Here is a 16,299-nt window from a genome sequence, read left to right as displayed (position 1 = left end):
AACGTGGACCCCGACTTAAACAAGTTGCAAAACCTTCTCGGGTGTTACCATTTAGTGGTCAATTGTACGGAATATGTACTGTACTCTGCAATCTACTAATTAAAGTTTCAATCAATCAGACCTAGTTTGACATCAAATCACATTTTACTATGATCTACCCTGTGGTATTTAATCGTGAAGTATGTAGCTGTGTAAAATTTGAAAGATTAAAGGATTTGCATGATGTGGCGTGGCTCAGGTGTAAGTGCAGCTGTGCCACCAACTTGCTAGCCGGACTTTCGCCAGATCCTTGTAGTTCGCTTAGCTCCACAAAAGGATCTTGGCTCGAGGGCAATACAAACTCCTTCAAGATAGCAAAAAATAATGAACCAATCAGGATCACCGGCAGAATTTCATAGATGTGACGTAGCGCCGAAGCAACGGTTTGATTCAAACAGCAATGGCGGCACGCAGTGAGGAGTCGTCTGCTGACATTGATTCTGCTATTATAACCATACTTGCCAACCTTGAGACCTCCGAATTCAGGAGATGGGGGTGCGGGGCTGGGTGGTAGCGGGGGTGTATATTGTAGCATCCCGGAAGAGTTAGTGCTGCAAGGGAGGCTGGTTATTAGTTCTGTTGTGTTTATGTCGTGTTATGGTGCGGATGTTCTCCCGAAATGTGTTTTTCATTCTTGTTTGGTGTAGATTCACAGTGTGGCGCATATTTGTAACAGTGTTAAAGTTGTTTATACGGCCACCCTCAGTGTGACCTGTATGGCAGTTGATCAAGTATGCCTTGCATTCACTTGTGTGTGTAAAAGCCGCATATATTATGTGACTGGGCCAGCACCCTGTTTGTACAGAGGAAAAGCGGACGTGACGACAACATGACGACAGGTTTTAAAGGCCCAATAGTGTTGTCCGGGTAGGAATTCGGGAGAATGGTTGCCCCGGGAGATTTTCGGGAGGGGCACTGAAATTCAGGAGTCTCCCGGGAAAATCGTGAGGGTTGGCAAGTATGATTGCAACTGTTTTGTCGAATCTATTGAATATTAATTATTTAAAAGTTGAACAAAGAACTTTTCGCTCTGTCTTCATCCATTTTGTCGGCTGTTCTGTTTTGGATTTCCCAGCGTCGCTCTCATCAGCATCACGGATTGATTTCGATGTTAGTGGTTGAAGTAGCACGTCATTCAAGGTAACGGACAAATAGTTTATCCAATCACATACAATTTTATTTTTTTTACAATGCCCCGCCTTTTTAAATACATCTCCTATGGAGAAGTCCCAGATCCTTATGTGAAGCTCAGCAAACTACAAGGATCTGGCGAGAGTCAGGTCAGCAACTTGAGGGTTCCAGGTTGGATTCGAGCTTCCACCATTCTATTACTGTTCGTTGGGTCTTTGGGCAAGAAACTTCACCATTACTGGGTCGTGGTTAGTGCCTTGCATGGCATCTTCTGCCATCAGTGTAAGTCTGTGTGTCAATCAATGGGTGAATGTGATGTGTATGTAAAGCGTTTTGGGTATCATTCAAGGAATGGTAAAGTGCTATATAAATACAGACCTTTTAGCAGTATTATCAGACAGGTCTTGGGAAGCAGATTCCAGTAATGGTAAAATTGCAGTGATAGATAATAAGAAAGTTATGGATTATTATAACTACCTTTAGGGCAGGACGATTCGGACGGAAAAGTGTATCTCAATATATTTTTACGTAAACTCTATATTCTATGTATATCTGTATATATTTTCCGATGAAAGTATACTTTAAAGATATTCATTTAAGAGCGTGATTCACTGATATTGAAGTGAATGACAACTGTACTGTAAACAGGTAGTGGCACTTTTATTAACCCAGTTAATCAAGATGGGTATTAACAGCACAGATTATAAACTGTAAGTAGCACAGAATTACATTACACAAATAAAATAGAAAAATATTCTTACTACGTAAAATAAATAACATAGCTGTGCAAACAATACTTTTTTGGCAGCATTTCTCTTGGCAACTCTGGAACAGTTTGGATTTGGGCTTACATGGTAAACCACTCAAATTAATGTTTTATCCAGACGCATATATTTGTCCAAATGTGGGTTTCCTGGATGATGTCTACATTGCTAAAAGAAAAGACAAAAGAAGAGAATCCCTCTGCCATCTTCTACTAGTTTTTTAATATATAAATCACTCTTCTCTCCTACGACTCGTCGTCATTTGGGATGCCTGTTGTGATTTCCCTTCCTGGTTCAATGACCCGCGCTATATTGCCTCTGATTGGCCTAATCTCAAACAATCGTGACTCATAATGGTAAACAACGAACCAATCATGGATGTTCTTATACTGCAAGCACGTCTTGGAAGGAGGAAGGGGAGGGGTTTAGTAGCCCATGAGAGGGAGTGGGGAGCGCCGGAGAACAAGGAACACAAAAAATAAGCGGCGTTTGGTCATTTTAACATGAAATAAATTATATCAATATTACGATATTGTCCTAATTCATATCTTGTTTATAAATATATCCATATATCTTACAAACTCGATACATCGCCCTGTCTCAACCACTTTATAAACAAGTTGTGGCAACGTTCTCGTCAATTCGCCTGCTGCATGGTAACTCAGTCCCAGCAGCTGACGGAAGGACGCTAGCTGCATGTTCAAAATTAAACTGCAACATCAAATATTTTTCTCCTCCAACAGCATTGCGCTCTGGAGCCTATCTCAGCTGCACTCGGGTGAAAGTACACCCTCGATAAGTCTCCGCCAAATTACAGGCCAACACAGTCAATCATTTCAATAAAGTAAAAATTAAGCGATTACTGACTACCACAATTGTTATTCTTGATTTCTTTTAATACTTCTTAAAGCCAGGAAGTTTGATTATATTGTAGTTTTGTGTCATTACATTAGATTAGATAGTACATTATTTATTCCTTCAGGAGAGTTCCTTCAGGAAAATTACAATTTTCAGCACAATCCCATTCAAGATCAGACAAACATTACAGGGAGACAGAACAGGATCGCTGACGAGTCTGCCGGCTTCAGCGCCCCTTACAAAATAATGAGATACAGGTAAACGGGGGAAATAGAAGATTAAAATAAAATTTAAAAAAATCGGTCTAAGCCTGGGCCCTGGAGAGGGGGTCCAGACTGAGGCCAAGGTAAAAAAAACAACAACTCATAGCCATAGTACACATCCCTCTTTCATGTGTGTAAGAGCGAAACATCAATGGACATTAAAGACATTAAAGCAGCGGATGCAACCAGCCATTTCTACATACAGCTATGAATAAAAAGTAAAAAAAAAAAAAACACTGTGGTGGCCTCTGCGGTGTTCCACGCCATCGTCCGCTGGGGTGGAGGGAGCATGGCCAGAGACAGGAGTAGACCCAACAAAGCAACCGAGAGAGCCGACTCCACTCTCGGCCAGTGCCTAGTGCGCATGGCTGAATGAAGATACGTCCAAGGAGACTGAGGTGTTCCACACCTGCTCACCCAGCCAAGACACCGCGAAACCTCTCCGTCCCGGTGCTCAGTGCTAGCTCCGCAGCCCTGTCCCCTCATCGGTATCTCCTCCAGTCCCTCCAAACCGACTCCGGTGTGGCAGAGACCCAGCAGCTGGTCTCCATGGCCAAAAGGCTCCCGGGAGGGAGATCCAGAAGTCCACAAAAAAAGCACCACAGAGGTCACGAAAGTGCCACCCCTTGTCACACAGTTCCGAGGGGTCCCGGACCAAAAGGCAAAAAAATATAACACATGAAAACGAGGGAAACACAAAAGGATGACACAAGAGCACAGAGCTCCTGCCAACAGCAGCTACTACAGCAGCGCCATCTTGGAAAGAAAAAAAAATGTGATCCCATAATGTTTGCCTGGTGTTATGGTATTGATCCTATATATTGCAATTGGGTGTATTGTGTCTGCATATATTGTGGTATCAATACTCTTGAGTATTGATACTTATGACAACCCTTGTGACTAAAGAGGTAAATTGAGTCTAGCCCCACTGTGGTTGCTCTCTGATCCTCAGCTCCCTGATAAATTGTGTGATGCAGTGAGTGTATCACATGGTAGCGGATAGGGACATTTTCAAAAACAGTAAAAATTCATTAACACAATAAAACAAATTAAACTTGATAATGCTGCGATCACATAAGAGAAAGACGAAAAACAATTGTATGAGAGAAATGCAGCAATTTCACAATAAAACTAGATTTTACTGTGCTATTAGCAGACATGTGCCTGAGGGATGTCCGTCATAAAAGACATGATCAGAATGCCCAGTAGTAAATAGTCTGACTTCAGGGAACTGCACTTTTTGGGGGAATTTGGCTTATAATTCACAATCTTTATGTAAGACATGAACACTTATGTTTTTCTTTTTGTTATGCATTTGAAATAATAAATACATGTGATTAAAAGTGCTTAAAATGGAGTATATGGGATATGTAATGTAGATGTATATATATAGATATTAATATATTATATATATATATATATATATATATATATATGTAATGTAGTAAAAGGCAGGTTTATATTTAATATTTACGTATTTTGCTCATTTAAAGCATACATGGCGCAGTAATTTCAAAATCGCATCACGTTCACCTTTTTTACATCACTGATTATGTCTCACTGTAGACTTCGTGAGATTCAACATCCATAATACAACATCACTTACTAAGCAGTGTCTGCTGTCATTAGGATGCCAGTTGATAGAATCTCTTTATAGTCCCATTTATGTGACGAATGACTCGCAAACAAAAGGGAGGTGGGGGGATAAGCCTCTTTCAGTGTCGTTCTCGTCCTTTCCGGGTCTAAATTGGCCATCAAGGAAGTGAGGAGGCAGCTTACATGATGTCAACATAGGCACTCAAGCTTGTGATCATGGCGCCGCTATAAATATTTTGTCTGCGTTAGTTTATAATAACAATATCACTTATATTTGATTAATATTCAAGTGACAAAATGTAAATGGAATGTTGTTGGCGGGTTTTGAATGGTTATTTATTTGGTTTTATGGGCATTGGCTCTGTTGTAAGCAGACTTATATTTACGTTTATTTTCGAGTCGAAATGCATTTTTTTTAAATACATCTGTTGACTTGTCTTATAATGATTGTGAACAATTGGCAAAACCCCCCCCAAAAATTGCAGTTCCTTTTCGAAGAGGCTCGTTGAGAAGGTCCATCTTTCTTTCTGTATGAGAACACACAGTCTCATTGTAAAGCTAACATTGGCTTCATAAGTATGTTGCTCTGTGATGTTGTATAATGTTACAGCCAAATTCTTAACATTGACGTAAAAAAAAAAATATACTGTTTTGTTGGGTAAACTTGCAGCATCTCCGTCATGCAATTGTTTTTATGAGTGTGTTTTTTGATATTTGCAGCGCGTGTTTTTGATCTTTTTATCTGACTGTGGTATTTTGAATCAGCAGAATTTCCTCGTTGCATTTGTTGTATGGTGTCAATTTCTGTGTTTGGAGGACTTATACATTGCTGCTGCAGGTTTCCCTTGTCGGCCACCAATTTATCCATACTCTTTTATAGGGCTTGGTGTAACCACAAAATATATTGCATGGTTGCAGACCTGCCAGCAATTGTTCACTCTTTTTATGCGTTTTGACTCTTGTGTACCCTTGGTACACTTTGCTGCTCTCCTGGTACACATTATACCTGTTTCGAGCTTAGTCTCTGAAACTTGGATTTACTCGTGTTGAGGCAATATATGTTACATCGACTTGCTACTGCCCCTGTATATCCCACCGTAGTGAAATACAAATTTGAAAGCCCATTTTTTTTATGCAGCTAGTTCCTCTTTCACATGGCAATACCTGAAAAAAGCTGTATCAGAGCAGTAACAATATATTATTGCGTGCCTTTTATACAAAACCCAACCAAGTGGGATATTGTTGCGAGTTGACAGTGTACTTTCATGCACAGTTTGATGTGTAATGACATCATGGTTAGCGATGTAAATAATACTTTCCGGGCAGCAATCAAAATTGCAGTAGAGAAGAAGTAACTATTAGGCTTGGGCTGATAACAAATTTTGCTTACGGTGGCAGAGGGGTTAGTGCGCCTGCCTCACAATACGAAGGTCCTGAGTTCAATCCCGGGCTCGGGATCTTTCTGTGTGGAGTTTGCATGTTCTCCCCGTGATTGCGTGGATTCCCTCTGGGTACACCGCCTTCCTCCCACCTCCAAAAACATGCACCTGGGGACACTAAATTGGCCCTAGTGTGTGAATGTGAGTGTGAATGTTGTCTGTCTATCTGTGTTGGCCCTGCGATGAGGTGGCGACTTGTCCAGGTTGTACACCGCCTTCCGCCCGATTATAGCTGAGATAGGCACCAGCGACCCCAAAGGTAATAAGCGGTAGAAAATGGATGGATGGATATATTGACCTACAAATTATTGCAGATAATTATTAATTATGATTATTAGCATTACATACATAGCTAAGTTACAGCTCATGTTAATCTGTTCTGTGTTGTATGTGTTTTATGTTGCACGATTGCGCCAAGTAAAATTCCTAGTTTGTGAACCCGTTCTCAAACAATGGCAATAAAAACTCTTCTGATTCTGACATATACTATCCAAACAGGGCATACATTTATGCAGATGCTTAAGTGAAAGCATTATTTGATATACTACTAAAATACACTTGCATAGGCAAACCGTATCTTTTTTATTTTATTTTTCATTTTTTTCATTTTTGGTCCAGTACAAATCTTAGGTTACCCTTAATAGGCATTTGCTGCCGTTTTACCCAATGCACATTCTCAGTTGATGAGAATTTGTAGACCTGTATCCATGACATGACATGCCATTGCTGATGCATGACGGTCATGAGGTATCGAGGAGTTCAGTCCAAAACTAGCTACCATATTGTCACTAATGCCTGTATATGCCTCTCTTCTGCCCAATGCACATTCTCACTTGGTGAGAATCTGTACACCTGTATCCATGACATGCCATTGCTGATGCATGACGGTCATAAGGTGTGGTGTGCATCAACGAGGAGTTCAGTCCACAGCTAGCTATCATGGTGTCACTAATGCCTGTATGTGTCTCTTTCTTCTTGTGGACTTATTCCCTCCTCTGATAGGCAAAGCAGCAACTGCAGCCCACTGCTGACATAGGTAAGTCTCCGATATATATGGTACTGCTTCCTGTGCTGAGAGTATTGAAGCTTGAGACCTTGATGTTCATGCTTCTTTTCATGGAGTGGTGGCATGTCTACCACTCTGATATGCTCTCATAAATCAGGCCTTTTGAGTGCCATTCAATGCTCTTGTTCAAGAGAGACCAATACATTTTGTTGCAAAAATTAATTTAAAACATTGTAATTTTTTTACCAGTATGTGGAAGAGCTGTCAACCTGTATGTATTTTGCAAGCAGGTATGAATAGTCTTAGCATGTGGCAGCAGCGTGTAACCTGCTGAAACCAAAGGCAGTAAAAAAAAAATCAGCCTGTTGGCTAAGATGACTTAACTGCGTTGTGAAGGTTAATGTGGGGGGAAAAAGTGGAATGGCTTTATTTTAAGCCTGCCGCACTTTATTAAGCAAAATATGCCATTACCTTTGAAGTGTTTATGGACATTTTCATTCATCCAGGTCATTGTATTCTCGGGTCATTCAATCGATTGCAAATGGACTGTTTAGTTTGTCTTAGATGTTTTACCTCTCCAAGTAGGCGTCATCAGTTCATGTTTATAGATTTCAATTGGTCAGATGTAGTCGAGAGGCGAGTGCCAAAACCCCAACTATTTATCCTCAAACTCAAGAATGGTGCCGCCCTATAGGACTCGAAAAAACTTATGATTCCGCGCTGCATTGTCTGATGGCGTGGCAAAGTTGGTAGAGTGGCTTTGCCAGCAATCTGAGGGTTGCTGGTTGAATCCCCACCTTCTACCATCCTAGTCACGTCTGTTGTGTCCTTGGGCAAGACACTTCACCCTTGCTCCTGATGGGTCCTGGTGAAGGCCTTGCATGGCAGCTCCCGCCATCAGTGTGTGAATGTGTGTGTGAATGGGCGAATGTGGAAATACTGTCAAAGCGCTTTGGGCTGCGATGAGGTGGCGACTTGTCCAGGGTGTACCCTGCCTTCCGCCCGATTGTAGCTGAGATAGGTGCCAGCGCCCCCCGCGACCCCGAAAGGGAATAAGCGGTAGAAAATGGATGGATGGACGCTTTGGGCTCCTTTTTAAAAAGGGGTAGAAAAGCGCTGTACAAGTACAACCCATTTACCATTCACGGCAGTCGTTTTTGTTGACCAAAGATTTTGTTGACAGTAATGTCAACAAACTGGGTTAAAATAGATCGTACAAAATAAATAAAAAATCGAGGGACTGTACCGAGACAAACTGTACTCTATTCCAAAGGCTTGCTACTTAAAAAAAAAACACATAATATTGGTGGAATTGATACATAAGGACAAGATACTGTAAGTAAGCTTCCCCCATTTTCGAAGCCAAACTTGTGTGTAACTTTTCAACAGAGTCAGTTTTTATACCAGAGTCTTTGTCCTCCATTCAAATTGGTATATATCTATGGCTTTCATCCCTCATTCTATAAGCAGGTTTCCCTGAAAAATCAAACCCATTATTACTTTTAAATACTTTGATCAGTGGGCTACTTTTCCAAAAATAATACTCAACAATGTGTTTGCTTACACATGACTAAAAGTAAACTGACATGTTTTATTCCGAAATGATGTACATTGCTTGTAGCCTACAACTAGCTTGGACAATGCTAACAGCCTACTAAATGCTACGTGTGTAACAGAATAAAACATGCTTTGATTCATACTTGGCAGTCTGAAAATGCCTTAAACATACCAACATGCACTATGTGATGCCGTTAACAGTGATGTTTGATTGTCTCACGGCTGCTATAATGACTTTGCGCAGTATCTTTATTAGGTCAAGTGATAAAGTAAATGGGTAATAATTACATTCTCCGTTCGTGTACTGCCTCTTTTATTTCACATTTATCCAACAAAGTCAGAGTAGTAAGCAGCTGAGATCATGCCCACTCGTAGGAGGGGGCACACGGGTCGGGTGCAGTGTGAGCTTGGCAGCAGCCAAAGGCAAGGCCCTTGGCGGTCCAATCCCCTGTTATAGAAGCTGGCTCTTGAGATGTGGAACATCACCTTGTTGGGGGGGAAGGAGCTGGAGCTGGTGCACGAGATGATGAGGTTCCGGCTTGATATAGTCAGACTCACTTCGACACACAGCAAGGGCTCTGGGACCAGTCCTCTCAAGAGGGGCTGGAATCTCTTCCACTCTGGCGTTGCACGCAGTGAGAGGCAACGAGCTGGGGTGGCAATTCCTCTTGCGCCTTGGCTCAGAGCCTGTACGCTGGAGTTTAACCCGGTAGACGAGAGAGAAGCTTCCCTCCACCTTCGCGCCGTGGGACAGGTCCTGCCTGTAGTTTGTACTTATGCACTAAACAGCAGCTCAGAGTACCCACCCTTTTTGGATTCCATTGAGGGAGTACTGGAGAGTTCTCCCTCTGGTGATGCCCTTGTTCTGCTGGGTGACTTCAATGCTCACAGTGGCAATGACTGTTGAAACCTGAAGAGGTGTGATTGTGAGGAACGGCTGCCCGGATCTGAACCAGATTGCTGTTTTGTTATTGGACTTATGTGCTCGTCACAGATTGTCTATTACAAATACAATGTTCAAACATAAGGGTGTCCACATGTGCACTTGGCACCAGGTCACTCTTGGCTGCAGTTTATCGACTTTGCGGTTGTCATTGGATTTGCGGTCTCATGTTTTGGACACTGGTGAAGAGAGGGGCGTAGCTTTTTACCGATCACCACCTGGTGGTGAGTTGGCTCCAATGGTGGGAGAGGATGCCGGACAGACCTGGCTGCCCAAACACATTGTGACGGTCTGCTGGGAACGTCTAGCAGAGTCTCCTATCAGAGAGTTCCAAATACCACTTCCGGGAAAACTTGGAACATGTCACTGAAGGGTGTGTTCAAACTATCTCCTTAGCTTTTCCGGTAAGGTCTATTCAGGTGTACTGGAGAGGAGGCTACGCTGGATAGTCAAACTTTGTATTCAGTAGGAGCAGTGGGGTTTTCGTCCTGGTCATGGAACTGTGGACCAACTCTATACTTTTGGCAGGCTCCTTGAGGGTGCATAGAAGTTTAAACCAAGCAGTCCACATGTGCTTTTTGGACGTGGAGAAGGAATTCTACCGTGTCCCTCGGGGAGTGCTCAGATAGTAAGTATGGAGTATCGGATTGTGGTAGTCCAATCCCTGTATAATCTGTGTCAGAGCTTGGTCAGCATTGCCGGCAATGTCTCGGACCCGTTTTCAGTGAGCGTTGGACTTTGCCAGGGCTGACTTTTGTCACCAATTCTGTTCATAACTATTTTGGACAAAATTTCTTGGCACAGTCCAGGTGTTGAGGGGATCTGGTTTGGTGGCTTCAGGATTAGGTCTCTGCTTTTTGCAGATGATGTTGTCCTGATAGCTTCATCCGGCAAGGATCTTCAGCTCTCACTGGATCGATTCGCAGCCAGGTGTGAAACGACTGGGATGAGAATCAGCATCTCCAAGTCCGAGTCCATGGTTCTCGCCTGGAAAACGATGGAGTGCTATCTCCGGGTTGGGGAGGAGATCTAGCTCCAAGTGGAGGAGTTGAAGTACCTCAAAGTCTGGTTCACTAGTGAGGGAAGAGTGGATCGTGAAATCGACAGGCAGATCAGTCCGGCGTCTGCAATAATACGGATGCTGTATCGATCCGTTGTGGTAAAGGAGGAACTTAGCCAGAAGGCATAGCTCTAAATTAACCGGTCGATGTACGCTCCCATCCTCACGTATGGTCATGAGCTTTGGGTTATGACCGAAAAGAAAAGATCACGGATACAAGCGGCCAAAATTAGGTTCCTCTGTCGGGTGGCAGGGCTCTCCCTTGCAGACAGGGTGACAAGCTCTCATTCTGGAGGAGCTCAAAGTAAAGCCGCTGTTCTTCTACATTTAGAAAAAACAGATGAGGTGGTTCAGACATTTGGTCAGGATGCCAGGGTACGTCTCACCGGTAGGAGGACACGGGGAAGACGCAGGGCACGTTGGGAAGACCATCTCCTGGCTGACCTGGGAACGCCTCAGTATCCCCCCGGAATAGCTGAAAGAATTGGCTGGGGGAGGGTATTCTAGGCTTCTCTGCTTAGGCTGCTGCCCCTGCAACCCGACCGCAAATAAGCAGAAGAAGATAGACGGATGGATGGATGAACTGCATAGATAGATTTTAAAGACTACGGCTGAGTAAAAACACTGCAATATAGTTCCACTCATCACCATTCTTCAGCACGCAGATGCCCCACAATAGTTGCTGCAAGTCAAAAGTTACTTTTGTTGTTCTTTCTCTCTGTTAAGTTTGTTGTGCAAAACCAGTGAGGTTGCCACGTTGTGAAAATTGTAAACAACAAAATACAATGATTTCCAAATCCTTTTCAACCTATTTTGAATTAAATACATTGCAAAGACATGATACTCAATGTTCAAACTGGTAAACATTATTTTTTTAAATATTAGCTCTTGATGTTGAGTTAAGTTGACGCCTGCAGCATGTCTCAAAAAAGCTGGCACAAGTGGCAAAAAAGACAAAAAAAAGTTGAGGAATTTTCATCAAACACTCATTAGTAACATCCCACAGGTGAACAGGCTAATTGGGAACAGGTGGGTGCCATGATTGGGTATAACAGCTGCTTCCATTAAATGCTCAGTCATTTACAATGTGAACAAATGTGTGAGCAAACTGTCAAACAGTTTAAGAACATTTCTCAATGAACTATTGCAAGGAATTTTGGGATTTCACCATCTACGGCCCATTATATCATCAAAAGGTTCAGAGAATCTTGAGTAATTACTGCACGTAAGCGAGAAGGCCAACCAACATTGAATGCCCGTAACTTTCGATCCCTCAGGCAGTAATGCATCAAAAAACAAAATCAGTGTGTCAAGGATATCACCACAAGGGCTCAGGAACATTTCAGAAAACCCCTGTCAGTAACTACAATTTGTCGCTACATCTGTAAGTGCAAGTTAAAACTACTATGCAAAGCGAAAGCCATTTATCAACACCACCTAGAAACACCGCTGGCTACACTGGGCCCGAGCTCATCTAAGATGGACTGATGCAAAGTGAAAAAGTGTTCTGTGGTCTGACGAGTCCACATTTCAAATTGTTTTTGGAAACTGTGGACGTTGTGTCTTACGGACCAAAGAGGAAAAGAACCATCTTGACTGTCCTAGGCGCAAAATTCAAAAGCCAGCATCTGTGATGGTATGGGGGTGGATTAGTGCCCAAGGCATGGGTGACTTAAACATCTGTGAAGGCACATACAGGATTTGGAGCAACATGTGTATATGTATAAGGAATATTGATAATAGTACTGATAACATTTTAACGATATACATCCCTAATTATATAAAACCTGATTTTGCAGTCTCTGATGCAACACACATTGTGTATTGATAGAAATGTTACATCACAAAGCGTTGTCAATGTTTTTTTCATGGGAAACTGTGTGGATTGGAAATATGACAACACTCGATTTCCTTCCTTTTGATATTTAACACTAACCTTTAACACTAACCATTGTTTTGTTGTGCCAGTATATGCCAAGGGGGCCATTATGCAGACCGTGCCCTCTATCGGCAAAGTCTTAAACGAGATAACGGAGCCCATGCTTGGTAAGAAAAGTTTTTGCTTATGTGTACAATTTGACTGGTGTTTGACCAAATGCCTGTATGACACATGAATGACATGTTTGCAGGTCTCCAGTATGTGTGGGAATACCGCAGCCCCAGTAAAACTGTCCCACCACATTACCAGTGCAAACTTTGCTTGGTGTCCCGCTTGCTGCAAGATATGGTTGCTCACGTCAAAAGTTGGAGGCACAACTTACGGTACCTGGTGAGTAAGTCAGTTGAGTTGTGTGTCTTTTATTCTTGCAGCTAAAACAACTTACAATGGCCACAAATCAGCACTTCAACCCAAATATATGGTGTTTATTTTGGGGAATACACTGTAAGACTTTCAGGGGCACTTGCTAGAACCCTTCATCCACATTGCCACTCCGATTAAAAAGAGAGGCTAGGACGCTGTAGAACAAATAACTTTTGATAACTAGCGATTTGTTACGATGCTAGAAAAACAGTTTTCAGTGTTTGCTTTTACGATACCAATGTTGCTACAGCTTTATTATAGAGGCTATGGAACATAAATGAAGTATTGTTGGCAGTTTTGGATGCATAGTTAGAGGCAAAATGGATTGCTCCCGTTAGCTAACCACGAAGAATATGCCGATTTACAAATTAGAAGGCAAAAAAAAACATATTTTCTTGTCTCTTGTAAGGTTTATGAAGGATAGGCAACATTCCAAAAATGAAAATGAATGAGTATGTGCTAACTTAACAAGTAGCATACATTTTAGTTGAGCTAATTAGCTTCATCTTTGATGAGTTAGCAAATCAGCTAACTAGCAAAGCCGAGTCATCTGTGTAAGATGGTTGAATACAAGTTCAATGATTTTGAAGTTAAGGCTTGATGGAAGCCGGTGGATGGAAACATATAAAGTTTCGGGATCCGAATGTGGGGCCATTGTGGAGGGCAGCATGTGTAAACATTGTGGTTAAAGTGAATGGAATAAAAATGAAAAGGTTGAACATTTGAAGCAAGTCTGCATCTAATTATGCTAAAAACACAACGACATGCAAAGCATTACACTAGCTATGTGCTCATGGACGCATTTAATCGGAATAAAATTCTAAAAATGTTACATGTAGACACGCCATTCGGAATATTTTGACCTGTTCACACACGTTAGGAAAGAAATTTATGCTGATAGTTATTCAGATTGTAGCGCATGAAAACACATCTTCCGAAAATGGGGTTAGAATTATTCTTACTGCGCATGTTTTTGATGTCAGCTATACTTAAGTGGTAGAGCGGGATATAATCATCTCGGTATGAAGCGATGGTCTTGCTTCTGTTTCTCATTCAAAAAGAACAGATATAGTGTTATATGCTGTTGAGTTTGTTGCTTTAAAACAAGACTAGCAAAACTGAAGTGTGGTCTGGAGTGTCATGTGTCGATGTAACAATAAAAGAAAGGATGCGGTTCTTGTCTTAACAAGCTTTTATTCCCGACATTACAGGTATTCCAAGTGCTAACATTCTCAAACACATACACAGAATTTCGTAACATGAAGATGTGCCAAAACCCAGATATAATCACAACATAAAAAGCACAGTACAACTCCATTTTAAGAAGCCACGTAAAACTAAAGTAGTGATCATGATGAAGAAATTATAAATTTCCCTGATAATGTCGGACAAGCAGAAATGCACAAATCCATCCATCTTTGTTTACAGTATAAGTCTACTGCCTCTTCAGCACTTGCAGTGAGCACATTTTTCCAAATGATGGCGCCACAGCATAAACAATAACACATTTCCGTTTGCTGAGTTATGCACATGATCTGAATGATGATGAGATTAAATAAATGTTGTCCATGTACGCATGGCTACTGATGAACTTGGAAAAGGACCAATAAGTGGAAGAACTCGCGCTAATAGCCAGTTTCCCTGTTGTGCAATGACTAATACTAGTGTACTCACAGGAGTATATATAGTATACTCATATTTCAAACAATCCACTGAAAGCAGGTGAAAATTTAGTCAACATGAATACATACCATATACAAAACGAGCTGAGCAAATTCTAATGTTATCCTCATTGTTCCATACAAATTCTGGCCATCTTCCTTTAGACAATTGTTCTTGATGCACTTCCTTTTTTGTCACAACTTTAGGCATACTGTAATACTGCAGATGTTTTTCTCTGTTTGCTCGATTGTGACAGCCAACCTTTGAAAATTGGGCATTAAGGCATTGGCATGCCATGGCAAATCAGGAAAAAGGCTGTTAACAAATATTTATTATAAGGGAAGGTAAGTCAAAATAATAAAAAAAAAACAAATGTGAGCAAAAACCAGAACAGTTAAGCTTTTACCAAGGCAGCAGTCATAAATGACAGCTTTCAGCACATACACAACATTGCGATCTATAGTTACATTTTCATTAAGACAGAGAACATGCGCATACTCAAACTCGTGCGACAATAACACAACAAACATGACTGTAACTGTGAAGTTAAATCATGAAATGCAACTTTCCCCAAGCAAAAATAGTGCACGATTTATCTGAGAAAGTCTTTATCAATTTACTTGATGCAGCCAAACACAAAGAAGTTGTACACCTTTGTGCTTTTTAAAGTTTTCATCTGTTTTGTTGTGTAGAATGAGGTCGTGTGCACCAGATAGTTCGATATGTCTGGCAACGCGACCAACTGATAATTTTTTATATCACTTGACAAATCTTTCTTACATCATATGTGGTTCTATTCCATAGCATAGTTTGCATTTTTTGCTCGCATTTGCTGTTACCGGTAAGATCTAAACCCCATGCGTAATCAGATTGGTGGCCCACCACTTCATTAACTTAAGTTCAAAAGCCATGTAATAGAATACAACCTATACATGTGCAGATTGCAGAGCTTTGTAACATTTGTAGTTGTATTTCCTGCCTTGAGCAGAGGCCTACTTACAGTCACCACAGGGCAGGTTTCAGTTCTACAATAAAGACTGTCTCAGCAAAGGGCGGGTTTCAGTTCTGCAATCAAGAGGACATCAAGTTTTAACTGAAAAATAAAATGCTCTACTGTCATTCGTTGGCCGGATCAGGCCCGCAAATGTGTTTAATCCAGCCCGCGAGATTAGTTTGCGCAGTGTAAAAATTAGTTTCATTTTTAAATGAAAGAAACTGCTGTTCTCAACGTGTCCACTGAATGTCACAATAGCAATTCTGTTAGGTACACAATAAAGTGGGGCTGCGGCTCCTCCCCCTCGACCCAAAGTAAAAACCTTCTTCGCACACATTGTTTTGGAACCCTCATTTCCCCAAAATGTCATTGTCAAAAAAGAGAAAAGTGGGCGCAGTGTTCTAGAAAAAATATTTATTCACTGAAGTGCATAGGAAATAAATATTTTCAAGCAAGTTTTCTCTAATGAACAATAAAAATAAAGCAAGGCTCACGCACAAGCACTTGAATAATATCTTGAAATTGTCTGACTCTCTAGATCTGACACCTGATGTTGATACACCTGTTAAAGCCAAATTATGCCAGGTTTCAGTAGTAAATTAGAAAATTGTTAACCCCACCTAAAATGCTGCATGAGACATTGCACCATGTTATAGTTCTGTAAAAATGTATGTCTTCTGCGGAA

At 41.4% G+C, this 16,299-nt stretch overlaps 1 protein-coding gene across 4 annotated transcripts in view; it reads left to right on the top strand.

Annotated features, from left to right (window-relative positions):
• Positions 1-16,299, top strand: part of si:ch211-197h24.6 (uncharacterized) — a 36,741-nt gene that overhangs the window by 3,364 nt on the left and 17,078 nt on the right. For 2 of the 4 annotated variants that reach the window (XM_061915691.1, XM_061915690.1), the window contains exons 3-5: positions 7,093-7,126; positions 12,625-12,702; positions 12,786-12,925. In XM_061915691.1, coding sequence (XP_061771675.1) covers positions 7,093-7,126; positions 12,625-12,702; positions 12,786-12,925 — 252 coding nt within the window. The remainder of the gene's footprint in view (positions 1-7,092; positions 7,127-12,624; positions 12,703-12,785; positions 12,926-16,299) is intronic. The other 2 variants (XM_061915692.1, XM_061915693.1) reach the window with 1 other exon arrangement.

This window comes from Nerophis ophidion, linkage group LG11 (assembly GCF_033978795.1).
Source record: "Nerophis ophidion isolate RoL-2023_Sa linkage group LG11, RoL_Noph_v1.0, whole genome shotgun sequence".
Lineage (NCBI taxonomy): Eukaryota > Metazoa > Chordata > Actinopteri > Syngnathiformes > Syngnathidae > Nerophis > Nerophis ophidion.
The sequence above is the reverse complement of the archived record's forward strand: the minus strand, read 5'-3'. Positions and strand labels throughout refer to the sequence as shown.